At 38.2% G+C, this 18866-nt stretch overlaps 1 protein-coding gene across 10 annotated transcripts in view; it reads right to left on the minus strand.

Moving 5' to 3' along the window:
* Positions 1–12605: 12605 nt before the first annotated feature.
* tjp1a (tight junction protein 1a) overlaps positions 12606–18866 on the minus strand; it is a 100194-nt gene continuing 93933 nt past the window's right edge. For 6 of the 10 annotated variants that reach the window (XM_053491296.1, XM_053491299.1, XM_053491295.1 and 3 more), the window contains 4 exons: positions 18447–18840; positions 18141–18358; positions 16529–16672; positions 12606–14193 (listed from right to left, as the gene is read on the minus strand). In XM_053491296.1, coding sequence (XP_053347271.1) covers positions 14099–14193; positions 16529–16672; positions 18141–18358; positions 18447–18840 — 851 coding nt within the window. In that variant the 3' untranslated portion in view covers positions 12606–14098. The remainder of the gene's footprint in view (positions 14194–16528; positions 16673–18140; positions 18359–18446; positions 18841–18866) is intronic. The other 4 variants (XM_053491305.1, XM_053491298.1, XM_053491304.1 and 1 more) reach the window with 2 other exon arrangements.

The following is an 18866-nucleotide window of genomic DNA, read 5'->3' on the forward strand; positions in this document are numbered from 1 at the left end:
AAAAAAGTATGGTCTCTATAATTACATTTTGCATTCATGACAAAATTTTGATCGAACTTCGAACCCCGGCTGATGCTGTTTTCCTCTCACAGCCGGAGGCACAGAGAGAGCTGATTGGCCGAGCTCTCTCAGGGGGGAGCCCCTAATGGTGTGTCTCGGACGTCACGCGGTTTGGAGGAAACACGTGATAGTCTTTGCCATCCCGGCTGAGTGGTAGTAGTAGCCTTAATGTGGGAGCCCCCTAGTGACGAGGAGGAATTGGCTACGACTAATATTGGGGAGAAAATTGGAAAAAAAAAAAAAATATATATATATATATATATATATATATATATAAAAAAATTTTGATCGAACTCATCAGTTAAATAAAAAAAAATATAATACGTTTTCATAATTTTAGGTGTGAGTGATTTGAATGTCAGCTGCTATGCATCACTTTAGCTAATCCGCTAACTACAGTAGAATCTTTGTTATTTAACTTAACACAAGAAATGTCGGAGGTGACGTGCTTAGCTAGGATGTAAATTAACATTATCCATATTAGCGTGTTAGCTAAGCTAAAGCTATGCTAGCTAGCTTGTGTCATGAGGCAAGTAGGCATTTTAAACCAGCAGCCAGGTGCCTTCATTTTGCCAATTAATGGATTAATCAGGGTTTAGGGCGGAGTCAGTTCCTGCTAAAATGGCAGCCACCAGAGCTCCCACAGTTGAGCTTCAAAACCGATCTTCAGGAAACCTATGAGTAGCATCACTGAGATTTTGTCCAGTTCCTATACAGTCTTCAGTATATTCTGCACCTAAGGTGACGCGAGGGGTTCCCATACACTGCCTTTAAAAGCCAGCCAGCTAACGGGGATGCCTTACTTTAGGTTATTTGATGCTGGTCTGCCACAAACACCTTCCAATTAGGAAGTGTGTTATATTGTTCAGTTATCCGAAATATCTATTTATTAAATTAATTAACACCAACAATTATTTAGCGATATGGGAAATTTCATTTGTTCGAGAAATGTTTTCTATTGTTCCAGAATCAGAAGAACCAATATCGTGCAACCACCACCATTCTAGCCAGGCTAACCATCAGCCTCCGTACTATACAGGGCAGCTCTACCTCTTTAGACCTCTCTATGAGCTCTTCCTCATACTGCACAGGAGCTCAACGGCTAGTACCTCTTTGTGATTGACAGGTGAAATAAAACTACCGCCGCTTTCAATCAAACGCCACTGGTCTTTCCAACCATGTGGGGTTTTCATTTAATAGGATGAAACGTATATTCAACTGGAATAGATAAATCTGGATGACTATTTTGCGAGAGGTCTTTTTTAATTCCTTAATTGAAATTTTCGGCTGTTAGCAGGACATATGACGATGCATGAGCGATGAATCCAGGAAAATTCAGGTTCTTTTAAGAACTTAAAGACATGGCTGTGAATTACTTCCATCCTACTTTACTGTACCCACCATTTACAAATGTAATATTTTCACACTCCACAGTCTCTATATTGCAATAAAGATACGACCGTGCAGCATTTATCTTTGTTTTTGTCCACGCACAGCGCTGGCCCCAGAGACGAGAATAAATAAACTGATTTAAATGATAATCTGAAGTCGTTGCGAGAATTTCTCTGCAACAGGCAAAAATGAACTTTTGTCCTCACAGGGAGATGATTTTTCTCCTGCTTTTGTAAATTATTTAGTTGCAGTGTTGTGCGTGTGTGTGTGAGAGAGAAAGAAACAACTCACACTGTCTCTTGGTGTTACAAGCTTCATGCATCGATTACACAACCCCCCCCCACACACACACACACACACAGAGGTGTGTATAATGGAAACCGCTCCCCAAAGATAATCCCAGAACCCAGAGGGAGAAGGTGAATTGAAGACACTGTAGCTGCCCCTGGTATTTAGTTTCGTTTCATTTTCACCCCAAACCGCCACTTAACTTACACTCTCCATAGACCACACTCGTAGACACACTCACTCACTCACTCACTCACTCACATGCTCACTGCTTCCATGATTGCAAATTAAAGATCTATTCAGCTTATATTTTACCCCAATCTCCATAAATGTTTAACCACTTCAGTGGCTGATTATTTATAAAAAAAATGAAAAAAAAAAAAGTTTCCAAAAGCCGTGCCTAGTCACGTGACTAGGGCTATATCATACATTATATTAATTAAAAAATATATATTATATTAATATTTGAGAAAAGTTAGAAACTTGGTTAACACAGAACTGCGAAAAAGAAAACCAAAGCAAACAGGAACAAATTCTTCCAAAGAGAGACATAAAGTGGCTTCAAACACTTAAATGAAAGCAATAGAGTTTACGCAGCACAGCAGTTTAAAAGCTGGCCATAATCTGATTTTTACGCACATTGTGCTTAAATAAATAAATAAATAAATGAATAAAAACAGAAATTAACCTTCAATGATCCTTCTGTTTGTTTTTGCAGTCGTGCAAATTTTAAACTTTTAAACGAACTCTTTTATAGCTGCATTGTATTTATTTCACAGCTGTACAATCACAAAAAGTATTTTATGTGTCTTATAAAACTCTTTGAGAGTCATTAATAAGTCGTTAAAAATCTTAGAGAGTCTTTAAGAGTTAGTGGTAGTTTTGGCACTGTGGGCAGGTGTGAAGTCCTGCTGTCCATCTGTTAAATCCATCTCATAAAGCTCGTCAGCAGACAGAAGCATTAAGTGCTCTACAATCCCCTGGTAGATGGCTAGGTTGATTTTGAAAGTTCTTGAATCAACTTTACTGGACAATTTTCTTAAGGCTGTTGCTCGTGGACCTTTTCTTAAAAAAGATTTTCCATCCAGTCAACTTTCCATGAATAAGCTTCGATAGTTTTTGGGACAATTGTCAAGTCTGCAGTCTTCCCCATGCATGTACTGAAATAGACTGAGACACACATGATGTTTATACTGTATGGATAGTAATTTCATGGAATTCAAAATAACCTTTTTGTTATATTTCGACACACTCGATTTTTTTTTATAAGCTTAATGAGCTGAAATCATTAAAACAAAAACAAAAGCCTTGAATTATTTCACTTTTGGTGCATTTAATCTGGAACTTTAGAGTTTCACTTTTGAAATTAAAAACCTTTTCCATAATATTCACATTTTTAAACATGCATTGTATTTGTTTATTTATAAAATCAAATAAGAAGTGCTTTTGTTTTCTTTATAGAAGATTGTATAAAACTTTAATGAAACAATTTCAGATAGAGTTAGTCAGGAAACAACAATGTTTGTGATTGAGTGAGCAGAATATCTAATTTTGTTTGTTAGATAGATAGAGAGAGAGAGAGAGAGAGAGAGAGAGAGAGTCGACTCATTTGGGACTAATACTGATAATATTAGTACTTCTTATATACTGTAATGTACATGATGAATCCGAAATATTGTGACAAAAGTCACACACTAAAATTTAAGATTTCATTCAGTCACACAATACAGTGTCCAGTTCATGTGTGAAAGTGAATCAAGAAGCTCTCAGAAACACTCTTTCACACTCTGAGTCCTGGATCATGGCCGTGCCATCAGGAAGGAAAAAAAGTCAGCTGACTTCATTTTATTGCCCCATAACGTTGCTGAGTCTCGACCTGAGTAACTGATCGACCCCAGATCATAACACTGTCTCCAGAGGCTTGTACAGTGGACACTATGCATGATGGGAGCATCGCTTCATGCAGCCCTTCCAAGTTTTTAGATTCGTCAGGTTCTTAACCCAGTTCCAGTAAATTTAAACCTTCGTAGTTGTTTTCTTTGCTCGATGCAGCACAATAATCTGCCCCTTTACACTTTTATTCCTGCCCATTTTTTCTTGCTTTCAACACCTCAGCTTCAATAACTGTTCATTTGCTCCCTAACATATATTTCACCAGAAACAAATGAAGAGAAATACACACAAACAAGTGTCTAAAGTAAAAAAAAAAATAAAAGGTCCTGTTTAATCAGTGGTTCAGATTTAATATAACTGCAAATAAGGTGAGAGTTTGTGGAAATAAATAGTTTTGAGTGCAGACGAATGTCCAAGTCTGAAACAGCAAGAATCAGCTCTTTACAGATGAGCAGAGCAGAAGCACAAAGAGCACGGAGACGAGCTCATCAAATTTGCATGAAAGAGAAGGAAGAAAACATATAAATCTCCCCTGTAGCCGATGAGCAGGAACGACCGCCGGGAGCACCGATAAAATGGCCATGCCGTATGTATATTTTATTTAACATATTAATATATTTCAATAATATTTGTAGTATATACAGAAATATTTTAAATAATTTACACACATACACATATATATATATATATATATATATATATATATATATATATATATATATATATATATATATATATATATATACACACGCACTCACCTAAAGGATTATTAGGAACACCTGTTCAATTTCTCATTAATGCAATTATCTAATCAACCAATCACATGGCAGTTAGTTTAATGCATTTAGGGGTGTGGTCCTGGTCAAGACAATCTCCTGAACTCCAAACTGAATGTCAGAATGGGAAAGAAAGGTGATTTAAGCAATTTTGAGCGTGGTGGGTGTTGGTGCCAGACGGGCCGGTCTGAGTATTTCACAATCTGCTCAGTTACTGGGATTTTCACGCACAACCATTTCTAGTGTTTACAAAGAATGGTGTAAAAAGGGAAAAACATCCAGTATGCGGCAGTCCTGTGGGCGAAAATGCCTTGTTGATGCTAAAGGTCAGAGGAGAATGGGCCGACTGATTCAAGCTGATAGAAGAGCAACTTTGACTGAAATAACCACTCGTTACAACCGAGGTATGCAGCAAAGCATTTGTGAAGCCACAACACGCACAACCTTGAGGCGGATGAGCTACAACAGCAGAAGACCCCACCGGGTACCACTCATCTCCACTACAAATAGGAAAAAGAGGCTATTTGCATAAGCTCACCAAAATTGGACAGTTGAAGACTGGACCAATGTTGCCTGGTCTGATGAGTCTCGATTTCTGTTGAGACGTTCAAATGGTAGAGTCAGAATTTGGCGTAAACAGAATGAGAACATGGATCCATCATGCCTTGTTACCACTGTGCAGGCTGGTGGTGGTGGTGTAATGATGTGGAGGATGTTTTCTTGGCACACTTTAGGCCCCTTAGTGCCAATTGGGCATCGTTTAAATGCCACGGGCTACCTGAGCATTGTTTCTGACCATGTCCATCCCTTTATGACCACCATGTACCCATCCTCTGATGGCTACTTCCAGCAGGATAATGCACCATGTCACAAAGCTTGAATCATTTTAAATTGGTTTCTTGAACATGACAATGAGTTCATGTGTGTGTGTGTATATGAATATATATATATATATATATATATATATATATACATATATATATATATATATATATATATATATACATATACACACACACACATATACACAGTGTATATACATAAATATTGTTTTATGGATATATATTTTTGAATATAAATGTTCTACACCTAATTAAAAGGCATTTCTTATTTTAAAAGATTACAATAATTTTACGTTGTAATGCAGATTCCCAATAAAGTTATCTATATGTAAATTCTAATTACGACAAAATATTTGCAGTATATATTATAAAAAATAATAGCTTTTTTTTACTTATATTTATAAAGAAACATGTTTATTAAATATAAAACTAATGTAGTCAAACCGAACCATTTCTGCTGCCCACACACACCACAATCATTTTATTCATTTCCCGTACAGACAATGGCAAATGCTTAAAACAGGAAATGAACAGGAAATTTAATTTGAGTTTCATCCTTCTGCCGAAAAACGCTGATAATCATCTAAAGGCGGTAGTGTACGGTCTTCGTCGCTCTGTCGTTAAATAAAGCCGTCTGAATTCATTTCCCCTCTTATCTTCCTGCCCAGACCGCTCCAATATATCGATGAGAAAAGATAGACTATCTGTAGGAGATAAAGGGAGGGAGAACTGGTCTGTGAAAGAGCAGACATCTCTCTCTCTCTCTCTCTCTGAACTCTGGACAGATGGAGAAGGTTGCTGCTGTTGTGCTTCATAAAGATGCATTTAAACTTATTCATTCCTTCTTCATCCTTCTCCACTTACTTTAATAAACTATCCTACAGGAAGTGGGAACGAGAAGAGGCACGAGATGTGATATTTAAAAAGTGTCGCTGCTTAGGAGAAAGGTAGAATAAAAAGAAAAATTTAAAAAACAACATGGAGGACAAGAGAAGAAAGATGTAAGAAAGAAAGAGAGGGAGGGAAAAAGGAAGGGATAGAACGAAAGAAAAGGAGACAAGGAAGAGAAAGAAAAACCAACATGAAGAACAAAGGAAAGAAGAAATGAAGGAAGAAAATAAAAACAGCACAGAAGGCAAAGAAAGGGAAGAAACAGACTAAATGGAAAAAAGAAAGAAAGGATAAACAAACCAACAATAAAGAAAGAAAAGGAACAAAAGGAAAGCAGGATGGATGACGGATGAAAGAAAGGAAGGAAGGTAGAAGGGATAAAAAAACCAACATGGAGGACAAAAGAAAAAATGGAAGGAAGAAAGACAAGACAGCACAGAACACAAAGAAAGAAAAAAAATAAAGAATGGACAAAAGGAACGAATAAATGAAAGAAGGAAAATGAGATGTGGTCAAAACAACAAAGACAACAAATGGAAGGAAGGAAGGATGAACAATGAAAAAGACAGAAAGGTAGGAAAGAAGGAAAATGAGATGTGGACAAAGAAGGGAGACAAAAAAAACAAAATTTAACCAACCTACAGAGAGGACAATGAAAAAAGAAAGGAAAAAGCAACACAAGACAAATGAAGGAAAGACGAAAAACAGAACAGAAGACAAAGAAAGGAAAAAAAACTGAAAGAAGAATGAAAGAACAGCCAAGATGAAAGAAAGAATGGAGTAAAATGTTAACAGGAGGAAAAAGGAAGTAAAAAGGAGTTTGTTTTATTTAATAAAGCCTAACGTCCCGCGTCTCTCCATGCGGCCGGATTGGAAGCACATAAAAGAGCACGATGATGAAGTGTCATAAAACCTGCAGGTTTCTGTTTCCAGCTGTTTGTGTGTAAAATAAAAAATCCTTCAGGGTTTGATCTTGCCCAGCTGGGACGTCGCAGGCAAACCTTCATTTCCCAGGAAACAACACAACCTCGACCTGAATAAAGGAACACAGCAGTGTGAGGGGACGTGATTCCACTACACCGTCTGATCTGCGCCTTGATGAACGCTTCGTGTTGCGGCAGAAACGTTCCACAGCAGATCACTGAGCAGCGACAAGATAAGAAATGAGAGATTTATTAATATATCCACACACACACACACACACACACACACACACACACACAATGTTGTGTTGGGATTTTTGGAAATGCTACCATATGACAGAAAGACAGAAACAGCCTAAAAAAAGGCCATTTTTAAAAATAATAGTGAAAGCGTGCAGGATTTATGACATCAGGTTTCTCCGTGAGCCTTCTGTTGTGTCACTCAATGACGAAGGTGCTGCAATGACTCAACCCCCGCCTCCGAGAGAGTGTGAACAGAGCCTTCACAGTGTGTGTGTGTGTGTGTGTGTGAGATTCAACTCTGCCTTCACGTCTTTAATTAAAACAGGACTGTGTCAGCTTTTAAAGAAGCGTGTGTGTGTGTGTGTGTGTGTGCACGCTGAGAGACGTCAAGCAGAACACAATAATGTTGAGCCAAATATTTCTGTGAAGGTTTACTTCGAACGAAAAATTAATCAGAAAATAAACTGAGGATTATGCTGAGGTCAAGGTTGCTTCACACAAGCCGAGGTGCAAAGCGGTTAGAAATTAACACTCATCATTTTAATAACAAAAAAACGTCCTTCTGGCATAAAGGGTTGAGGCTCATAGCTGAACTCATGCGACACATGCTAAAAGAAAATAAAGAATTTATTATATATTACAGCGCAGTCAGATGTGTAAAGGTTACGGTATTTAATTGTAAATTAAAACACTGCTAGCATGTGCAAGTTGTGCGCTAGGGTTCAGCTAGGTGTTAAATACCATCACCCAGTTGTTGCTATGGTGTTGTTTGGTTGTTGCTGAAAACATTAAGGTTGATTGCTAGAATGTTGCTAATGCTAAGAAAGAAAGAGAGAGGGAAGAAAGAATGAAAGAAAGGAGACAAAATGGTTGAGCAAGGAAGAAAGGAAGGAAAGAAAGAAGGTAGGAGGACACAATATGGAGGAAAATGGAAGGAAGGATGGAAGGAACAACCATGTGAAGAAAGGAAGAGAACATCCAATACAGATGACAAAAAAGGAGGGAAAAAACAACAACATGGAGGACAAAGAAATAAGAGAAAAAATGAAGGACGCAAGGAAGGGAAAACATCTTTTTGTAACAAAAAAAAAAAGAATAGACAAACCAACTCAGATGACAGACGAAAGGAAGAAAGAAAGGAGAAAATATAACCGACCGAAGAAAGAAAAAACAAAAAGGATTGACAAACCAACAGAAAAGAAAGACAAAGGTAAGTAAGGACAAACCAACACAGATGATCGATGAAAGAAAGGAGGGAAGAAGAGACACCACAGAAGACAAAGAAAGTAAAAAAAAACAGGAAAAAAGGAAGAATAGACAAACCAGAAGAAAGACAGACAAAAGGAAGAAAGGAAGGAAGGAAGGTGGCTCAATGTTTCTGGCTTTGATCGGAATGTCACAGGTTCAAACCCCAGCACCAGTAAGTTGCCACTGGATTAGGCCGTCTACCAAATGGAGGACAAAAGAAAGGAAGAACAACCCAACATGACTGAAATGAAAATATAGCACAGAAGGAAGAAAAATAACAGATTGAAGGAAGGAAAAACGGAAGGATAGATGCTAACCAAGTGGTTACGGTTGCATTCCATCTGTTTGCCAAGGTGTCTCTACAGAAGGTGTCTCTACAGAAGGTGTCTCTACAGTAGGTGTCTCTAGGCTACAGTGTAACTGTTAACTCAGTTGGTTGCTAGGGCATTACAAGGTGGTTGCTATGCTACTACTAAATCTGGTCACTAAGTGGTTGCTATGCCACAGTTTCTTCCTACAGTGTAGTTTGTCGGTAGTGCGGTGCAGACCTGTAGACCCCCGGCAGTGTGTACTCACCACTGCAGACCGGGAGCGCCTCATACACACACCTTATGGTTTCTGAGACGCTCCAAGCCAGACGTCTGGCCCTTGTAGATGGGCAGCACCGCTGAGACGACCAACACACGCTCAGGTAAACCTCACACACACTTCAGCACAGAGATATAAACTATAAAGCTGAGATGGACAAGTTACAAAACACAATGCAATACATTAACTACAAAAATTAGCAAATTATAAGGAGCAAATTCTGGTACATAATTTTACTGTATCTGTGTGCAGACAGACAGAAAATATGTCAACAATTATATTTTGATTTATTCCTCCGGCTTGTGCTTTTATGCAATGCGTCAGATCAAGTTAAAGTAACAGCCACTCCATCACTCGCTCCCACAACATCTGCAGAAAATACTGCGTCTTTCATCTGTGACAGACGAGTGCGCAGAGAGAGAAAGAGCGAGAGCGAGAGAGAGCGAGAGAGAGAGAGAGAGAGAGGATGAATACAGCGAGACAGAACACGTGAGAGATAGACAGGATGGTCAAACAATTAGAAAAGAAATCAGTAGAGAAGGAGAGAGACAGAAAGAGAGCAAAAAAAACAAAGATAAAATGAGAGAAAAACTGTGAGAGGGAAAGAAACAGCTAGAAAAAAAGAGAGTGATCCATGTAGACAGAGAGAGAGCAATAAGAGAGAGAGAAAATACGGGGCAGGGGATCACAGTTTAGAAATTAAAAAAGGACGACACACCAACAGAGAACAGAGACTCAGTACACACAGTGAAGTACAGGAAGTAGAAACAGACCCTTATCACACCCATCACTATAATAATCACCTCCCATCACTACACTAATCACTATCACACTAATCACCTCCCACTACACTAATCACTATCACACTAATCACCTCCCATCACTACACTAATCACTATCACACTAATCACCTCCCACCACTACACTAATCACTATCACACTAATCACCTCCCATCACTACACTAATCACTATCACACTAATCACCTCCCATCACTACACTAATCACCTCCCATCACTACACTAATCACTATCACACTAATCACCTCCCACCACTACACTAATCACTATCACACTAATCACCTCCCACCACTACACTAATCACTATCACACTAATCACCTCCCATCACTACACTAATCACTATCACACTAATCACCTCCCATCACTACACTAATCACTATCACACTAATCACCTCCCATCACTACACTAATCACTATCACCACATTAATTACCTCCCACCACACTAATCACCTCCCATCACTACACTAATCACCATCACACTAATCACCTCCCATCACTACACTAATCACTATCACACTAATCACCTCCCATCACTACACTAATCACTATCACACTAATCACCTCCCATCACTACACTAATCACCATCACCACATTAATTACCTCCCACCACACTAATCACCTCCCATCACTACACTAATCACCATCACACTAATCACCTCCCATTACTACAATCATCACATTGAAAAAGGACGACACACCAACAGAGACTCAGTACACAAGGTGAAGTACAGGAAGTATAAACAGACCCTTATCACACCCATCACTACAATAATCACCTCCCTTTAGTGTAGTTATGGTAGGTGATTAGTGTGCTAAAGGGAGGTAGTTAGTGTAGTAATGGAAGGTGATTAGTGTGGTGGTGGTGACTAGTGTAGTTATGGTAGGTGATTAGTGTGCTAATCACCCCCCCCCCCCCACACACACACACACACAAACAAACCTAATGCAAAAGTGGACATCAGAACTAAAAACAAACCCAGACAACTCCAAAACTACTGGGAAAAAAAAGAGAATCACATAAACCAGACTTATGGTACTTAGACTTACAGCACTGCTTGTTTTTACTCTATTTTAGTTTTATTTTCTCTCTAAAAGCAGACATGACAAAATTAATGGCACCCTTTAAAAATAAATGGACATGCACAGCAAGATAAGGGATGCAAGAAATAAGAGGCTCCATCAGGTGAGAGTCAGCGCGCGCACACACGCGCACACCATGAGTCAAAGCATTGTGTCGTTTGCTTATAGTAGGATTCTGTGTAAGAATGCATTACACAAACTCACTCTATTGTACAGTAGTGTTCTGTATCAGTACAATGGTAAAAGAGTGCCCCCTGTCTGTGATAAGCTGTAACATAGTGAGATTTTCCTCTACTGGCTCCTCTTACAGGGTTTAAGGTGATAATTTGGAAATTTCTGATGGGCATTCTGATGGGAAATTTTTTGGATGGACACAAATCAGGTAGGGGAAACTAATTGGAAATATACTTGCAAGCAATGATGCGTGGGGCCAAGCACCTGCCCGGGTGCACCACACAACCTTCATGCTTTTTAAACATGTTAAGACCTCCAAAACACCATTGCCCCCCAGGTGCACCACACATGTGATGTCACTTAATGTGATGTCATTCAATATGATGTCACTCACTAATGTTACACAGGAAGTTATTAGCCACTTATCCACCTAAGATTAAGGCATCGTCACAGCTAACATGTTTAAGATATCAAAAATCCCTCTGCAATTTTTCATCCTCAATGTCTTGAGATCACATAGACCTGGATTGCTGGTGAACGTATAAATCCCCTAGGAGAAGTACATCGAAATTCATTAGGTGCGTTTTGCACACGACCCAAAATAAATGACTTCCTGTTGAGTTGAGCCCATAACTTGTAGCGTGAAAGCTGGCAGCTCAATGAGCTCTAAATGTGTACCTGGTTTGGTGTGCATACATGCAAGTGCGTATGAGCTATGCAGCAAAATCTTGTGTGAGGACCCCGTACCAGACCTGGGGCCCAGACTTTCACGCATCCTAATAGCAGAAGATTCCAACCTGTCGAAAACCTGGCGATTTTCATGACTTTTTGAGCATGTTAGGAGCTCCAAAGAACCCTAGATGCTGAAAAAAAAAATCTTTGTAAGAATAAGAGAGCCCTCACACGATATGGTGACATAGGGCTGATGTCATAGTGCTTGGGCCCTGATAACCATCATTGCAAGCAGACCATCAGGATAAACTAAATTGATCCGAGTTAAAACAAGCTTAAGGTGAGGCTGAGACACACAATCTCCTCCCCAACTGTGGGAGACTGATGGCACTTTTTGTAAGTTGCGATAAACGAGAGCCGTAATGTAAATGTATAGATGATGGTAGAGTCAATCATACTTAAAGACTTCTTCAGGACGTCTCAAACACTTTCAATGGGGTTGACATCAGGACTGACACGGAAGAAAAACTCCATAAATCCACATCGCTCTGGAATAGGATCAACATGGACTCATCAGGTCACATGATCACTTCAAAGTCCTGTCTTTATGCTCCCTAGTAAGTTCCAGCTTTGTGATTAGTCTCACAAACACGTGGTTTTCTCATAAACAGCATTTTAGTCCCAATCCTCCAACTTCCCGTCATAGACGAGACCAAAGAAACAAAAACCCGTGTATTTTAAAAATGATTTTATTAACTGATATATTGGCATACCTGTATTGAAAAGAAGAAAAAGGTCACATGTGTGAAGAACTAATGTTTAGATGAAGCCATGTTATTTGACAGAAGGGAAAGAAGGAAATCTTACTGGTGTGCCATAATAATAATAATAATAAACAACAACAATAAATCATCTATTAGTAAAAAAATACAATTCAGGGCACGTAAACAGCGTTAAAAATAAATGAGTAGGAGCAGAGAAACACGCTGATCAGAAGAGTCTGAGCACTTTCCTCTTGGTTTCAAAATAAAAAGATCGAGCAACCGTTAATAAAAAAAAAAAGTTTAGACTTTAGTGTTGATAAATTTTTTTGTTTTGTGTGTTTTTTTTTTTTAATGAGAAACATTAATATTAATATTACTATTAAGTCACAATTTTGTCCTGGAACCTGGAATATAAACATTTTCATTGCATTTATTTATTTAATTTGTTTATTTATTTATTTTTTTGCCTGCCTAAATTTTTTATTTTCTTACAAAACGATAAAGACATAAAAAAAAAGTCATTTACAAACCAAGAACAAAGGCCATGTTAGCTTTATGTACAAAGTCTTTGTCGTGTTGGAATCATGTGCATAGCAGGTACGCCGAGCTCTGCGTGTGTGTGTGTGTGTGTGTCAGAACTTTATTTTGTAGCTTTTATCGTATATAATTTAGGAAAAAAAAAAAAAACAGACAAAGTTGAGGAAAGTTGAATAAGGCATCACTGTTTTAGCAGTGTGTGTGTGTGTGTGTGTGTGTGTGGAGAAGAGAAAGAGAGAGTGAGATAGCAGGAGTCCTGAGTCTGACGTGCATAGATCTTCACAGCGTAGGGAGGTTTGTGCTACACTTGTGTGGTGTTGGAGGAGATTTTTGGGGAGCAGCAGACGCAGCACCGGCTCACGTTAACGCTCTGTGCTTCGGTTTTCACGTGCGAGTTCCTTCCTCTATGCCTAATGCCTGTGTGTGTGTGTGTGTGTGTGTGTGTGTGTGTGTGTATCAATCCTTCACTTCTGTTCAACGTGTTTAATTTTTTCTACACTTCCTTTCAACCCTCAACACCTACTCTGAATTCGTGTGTTTTTCACCTCACAAAAATATCTAATAAAGCTTCATCTTAGTCTTTATCTTCTTTTTTTATATTACAGTCAGTCTAAATACTGCAGCGTGCATACTGGAGAGAGAGAGAGTTTATAACAGCAGCTCACATCGATGAGGAGATAAAGTAGAAAGAGAGGAGAAAAAAAAGAAAGAAATATTTCTCCAGATGATGCCGTCCTGTCTTCCGTCTCTGTGTCTAAAAATAACTAAATTATAAAAATTAGACATCCTTCATTTGTTTCATTTCCGAAATGTTAAAGAGCTCACTTCGCTAGTGGCAGAGAGAGAGAGAGAGAGAGAGAGAGAGAGAGAGAGAGAGAGCAAAAGAGTGTGTGCGTGTGTGTCTGTGTGTGAAGTAACAGGCTCCTTAAAAGTGGTCGATTAGCACAGACACGCAGTTCGCTCCAACCATGTAGTTTGGATCTCCAGGAAGAGATTTATTCTGCCAGTTCTTGGGGTCACCTGTAGAGAGAGAGAGAGAGAGAGAGAGAGAGAGAGAGAGAGAAAACGAGTCAAAAAGAGAAAGAGAAAGTGGGGGAAGAGTTTTTTTATGGATGGATGGAGGGAAACAGAATTTTATAGATATAAAGACAAAGTGAGAGAGTGACAAAGGAGAAGAGAGAAGGAGAGGGAGATGATTTTATAGATGGATAGATAAATAAAGAGAGGACACACAGAGAGGAGTTTTTATGGATGGACAGACAAAAAGAAAGACAATGAGAAAGTGGGTATTTAAAAAGAAAGATTGACGAAGGAAAAGAGACAAGGTGAGGAGAGTGAGTATTTTATAGATAAATGGATAGATAAGAGCATACAGAGAGAGAGAGAGAGAGAGAGAGAGAATAAAACACTTATAAATCATTACAAAACACAGTTCATGAACTTAAGTGATTAGCATTAGCCACAGTGAGATAACGATGTAAAAAACACTCGGAGGAATAAAACGCTGCGCTGCTGGAACTCGGAGATCAGATTTATCACATTATTGTACAAACTATAGGGTACTCTCTCCAGGCCAGGCTCATCACACACACACACACACACACACACACACACACACACACACACACTTACCCACTCAGATAATGTTTCTGCATCTGATTTTTCCCAGTGATATGAATCACTTTCTATTCGTGTTCATTAATATCATTGTTGTAAAGTATTTAATCCGACGCGTCACTGTGAGTCTCTCATTAGTTTCTTTCTTGTCCAACGTTAGCGGACAGATTTTATTCCACGCTTACCTTGCATCAAAATTCTTTTAAATATAAATATATAACATAATATACAGGTCGGGACAATAAATCTGGATTCGTAGACACCCCAAATAAAAATTTTTCAAAGGATAAGTTAAAAAATATTAAAATACCCTAATTGACGGCCTCTGATGACACACTTGCCTACAAGGACATTTCTTAAAGAATTAGTTCTTTGATTCTAACAGACGGCTGATTTCAGATCAGTTCAGAGTAAAACGTCGAGCCGTGTTACAGGTAACTATGGGTTCTATTTCATCTTCAATTGTTTGTTTTAAATTAATTTAATTATATAAAAATATATCAAATTCCATATAAAGAATGATGGCTTTTGAGGCACCAAGTATTGACTAGAGACTGGAGAGAAGTGGGCGGGGCTTCCATGGCGCCCACACTCATTCTAATATTTCATAAGGAGGGAGAAAACAAACAGGGAGTATTTTTAGATGACAAATTACACTAATTATACAATAAAAATAATGTTTAACGCCTGGCAGGTCTGAAGTGAGACCTCGGACAACAGACAGCACAGCGAGTACATTAGTGTTCTCAAGGCTGTCAGAAACTCGATTATTTTTATTATTATTATTATTTATGCACTTTGCTATGTTTTTGTGCCCTACGATGGATTGGCACCCTATATCAGTAGTGATCCCTAATGAGTAGTTAAAGAAAACTTTCTTAAGATTCCTATACGTCTTATTTGTATAAATTTTTGTGAACAGACTTCTGCAACATTACAATTACCAATAATAATAATAATAATAATAATAATAATAAAGTATCCGTCTGTCTATATATTAAAGTGACTGCTGTAATAAAATGCAATATATCATTCAGCACTACTGTACACAGTAAAGATTTAGCGATGATCACTAATGTGCTAATAGTTCTTCTGGGTTTCCTCCATAAGGTTATTAGAGCTCTGTGAGAGGAAGATAAGTGTCTCCAGCTGGGCCCCGTGATGCCTCGAATATCTGCTAGACTTACTTCTCCATTCTCTCAATGAGAGATAATTAGCAGATAATTCACAGGCCAGTTGGCAATGCACTGTATGTATGAGAGAGAAACAGAGAGAGAGCGAGAGAGAGAGAGAGAAGAGGAAGAGAGAGAAGAGGAAAAGACTCCCTCTTGCCGTGGGCACCTGCTAGAAAAGGAAGCAAGAAAGCCAAAGGATTCCCAACAAAAAGAAGAAAAGACAGAGAAAGAACCTCCAAAAGGATGCAAGATGATATAAAAAAGGTGAAACATGCACAGATTTAAAGGAATAACCATTAAAATAATCATAAACAATGTATAATGATAATAAAAATAAAATAAAAGGAATAGTGCACACTAAATGAACCCCAGGGTGAAAAAAAAGCAGGTCAGAGTAATGAGTTTAAGAACGAAATGCAGTTTGTGGAAAAAAAAAAAACCCCGTGAGCAACTGCACTGAGGAGAAAATAAATAAATTAACGTGAATGAAACAGGTTTTGCCCCGTGACCCGAGCAGAGCCACCCCGCAGCCCCAAAAGCAGAGAGATCAGAGAGCGGCGTACCCGACGAGGAGTCGGAGGATTTTAGAGCAAAAGACCAACCATCAGGAGTCATAGACGCACAGTGAGGGAGACGCAGCTCCACCGGCTTCAGGAACTTCAGACCGTGTGGACCGCACATCACCAGGGGGCTCAGCAGGGTTTCACCTACACACACACACACACACACACACAGTTCATTCCAAGACCATTCTCTTCTCCAATCTTTCTTTTGTAAAATTTTTTAAATTAAACAATTACTATTCACAATTAACATCACTATTATTATTATAAGAGCCAATAATGTTAATTTTTTAAACAGTTATGATAATTAACTCTGATATGACAAAATCACTTTAATTAGGCTAGCAGAGCAATGTGTTCATAAAAATTTGTATTTCTAACGAATAATATTATTAAATCTATTAAAATAATGAATTTAATAGATAAAGCAATGAGATAAAACACTGGTTAAAATGCAAGATAAAAGAAATACTAATAAAGCTATAAACAATAAAACACTAGCAACTAAAATATGAATTTTGTAAAATTATTCTAAAAATGATAATAATATTGCTTTAAAATATTACAAGCATTTAAAAAATAAAATAATAATATAAAAATAAGTTACTAACAAATAAAATTGTTCCTATAACAATATAATAATAATAATAATAATAATGATGAAATGTTACTTTAAAAACCTACAGCCATTAGGCAATAATAATAATAATAATAATAATAATAATAATAATATGTTGTTACTTTAGAAACCTACAGCTATTAAATGATAATAATAAACTAACATAAAATAGTAAAATGAACTAACAAATTGATAAAAATACATTTTAATTCAAATGGAAAAAATGCTTCAAAAAAGTGATACAAAGAACAAAAAATATTGTGGAGATGACAATGCCATTTTTCATATTTATTATTTTTTTGCTGCTGCAGTTTAAAAATATATTGATAATTATAGAAATGTTTTACTGTAGGTTGTTGGATTGAATACTTAATAAATAAATAAATAAAAAAGAAAGTAAGAAAGAACGACGCATGTTATCTGATCCTGTGACAGATGGAACTGGGTTTAAGAAAGTTTAAAAGCTGAGCTTGTGTAAATTAGATCTTTAGCGATTTTGTTTCACAATTATTTTTTATCAAAATTAAAAGTGCTATTTTAGTTTTAAGTGCTTGTCTGTCATTAAAAAGAAAAAAAGAAAGTTTATATGCATCAAATCAAAACTTATAGGATCGTTACTGGAATAAAAATAGTAACACCACATCATCTGTGTCCAACACAGACATCATTATAAAAAAAAAAGGCAAATCATCATAAAACATTAATATTGGTTGATTAAAAACTACACTAATCCTGTTGTTATAAAATGAGAGTATTTATTATTATAATATCAACTGGCATCCACTAGGGGGCGTCACAACAGAAGGGAATAAATAATTGCTAGGGAAAAATATATTTATATTCAGCCAGGACTCGGGGCATGACTACTATGCGAGCTACTAAACATCAGCAATAATTATAATTTATTCTTGAAAATCATTAAACTGTCCATGTTTAAAGTAAACACACATTTTATTATTATTATTATTATTATTATCTTGACGTGTGTATTACCTTTCTCCTTGTCGAGCGGGGGCAGAATGCTGTTGTCCCGACACACTTTGAAATAGATCTCCTGCTCGACACCCTCGGGAATTGCCCCCTGGGGTATGATGATGCTCACGCCCGTCTCTATGGAGCTCAAAACCCCGCCGTTTGAGTTGAAGATGCCTCGTGCTGTGGCTACAACCGTGTGTGTATCTTCATCATCGTCATCCTCCAGAGCGCTCGGGCTAAAAGAGGGAGAGTGGAATTTTAGAGAAGAGACCCCACGTATGAATTTTAACATAGAACTTTCATGCGTGAGAGTGTGTGTCAGACCTGACAGGGATGGCCTTGGGCACGGCGTTGATGTTGTTGTTCTGGTATTTCGGCGCGCGGTTTAACGCATCGACCCCTCCGTCCTGATCCGCGGGCTGCGTGGGAGCCTTGACCGGGCTGCTTGATGGCACTTTGACCGTCGTGTCGTTGGGCAGGAGGTTGTGGTTAAACTTGGGGGTGTCGAATTTGCGCTCGAAGGGGCGCGCAGAGGACGTGTACGGTTTGGGAATGTTGTAGCGCGTGTAGCTGGAGGAGGGCGGAGGAGCGCCCGTGCCGTTCACGGATTTCTCGGGGAAGCTCTTCTGGGGCAGGAAGGAAGTCTGCACCGTGTCCTCGCGACCCAGGGGCTTGACTTTGGGAGAGCTGAGCGGTTCTGAAGGAGGAGGAGTCGGGGCTGGAGAGAGTGAGAGAGAGAGAGAA

The sequence above is a fragment of the Clarias gariepinus genome, chromosome 3 (genome assembly GCF_024256425.1).
Source record: "Clarias gariepinus isolate MV-2021 ecotype Netherlands chromosome 3, CGAR_prim_01v2, whole genome shotgun sequence".
NCBI lineage: Eukaryota > Metazoa > Chordata > Actinopteri > Siluriformes > Clariidae > Clarias > Clarias gariepinus.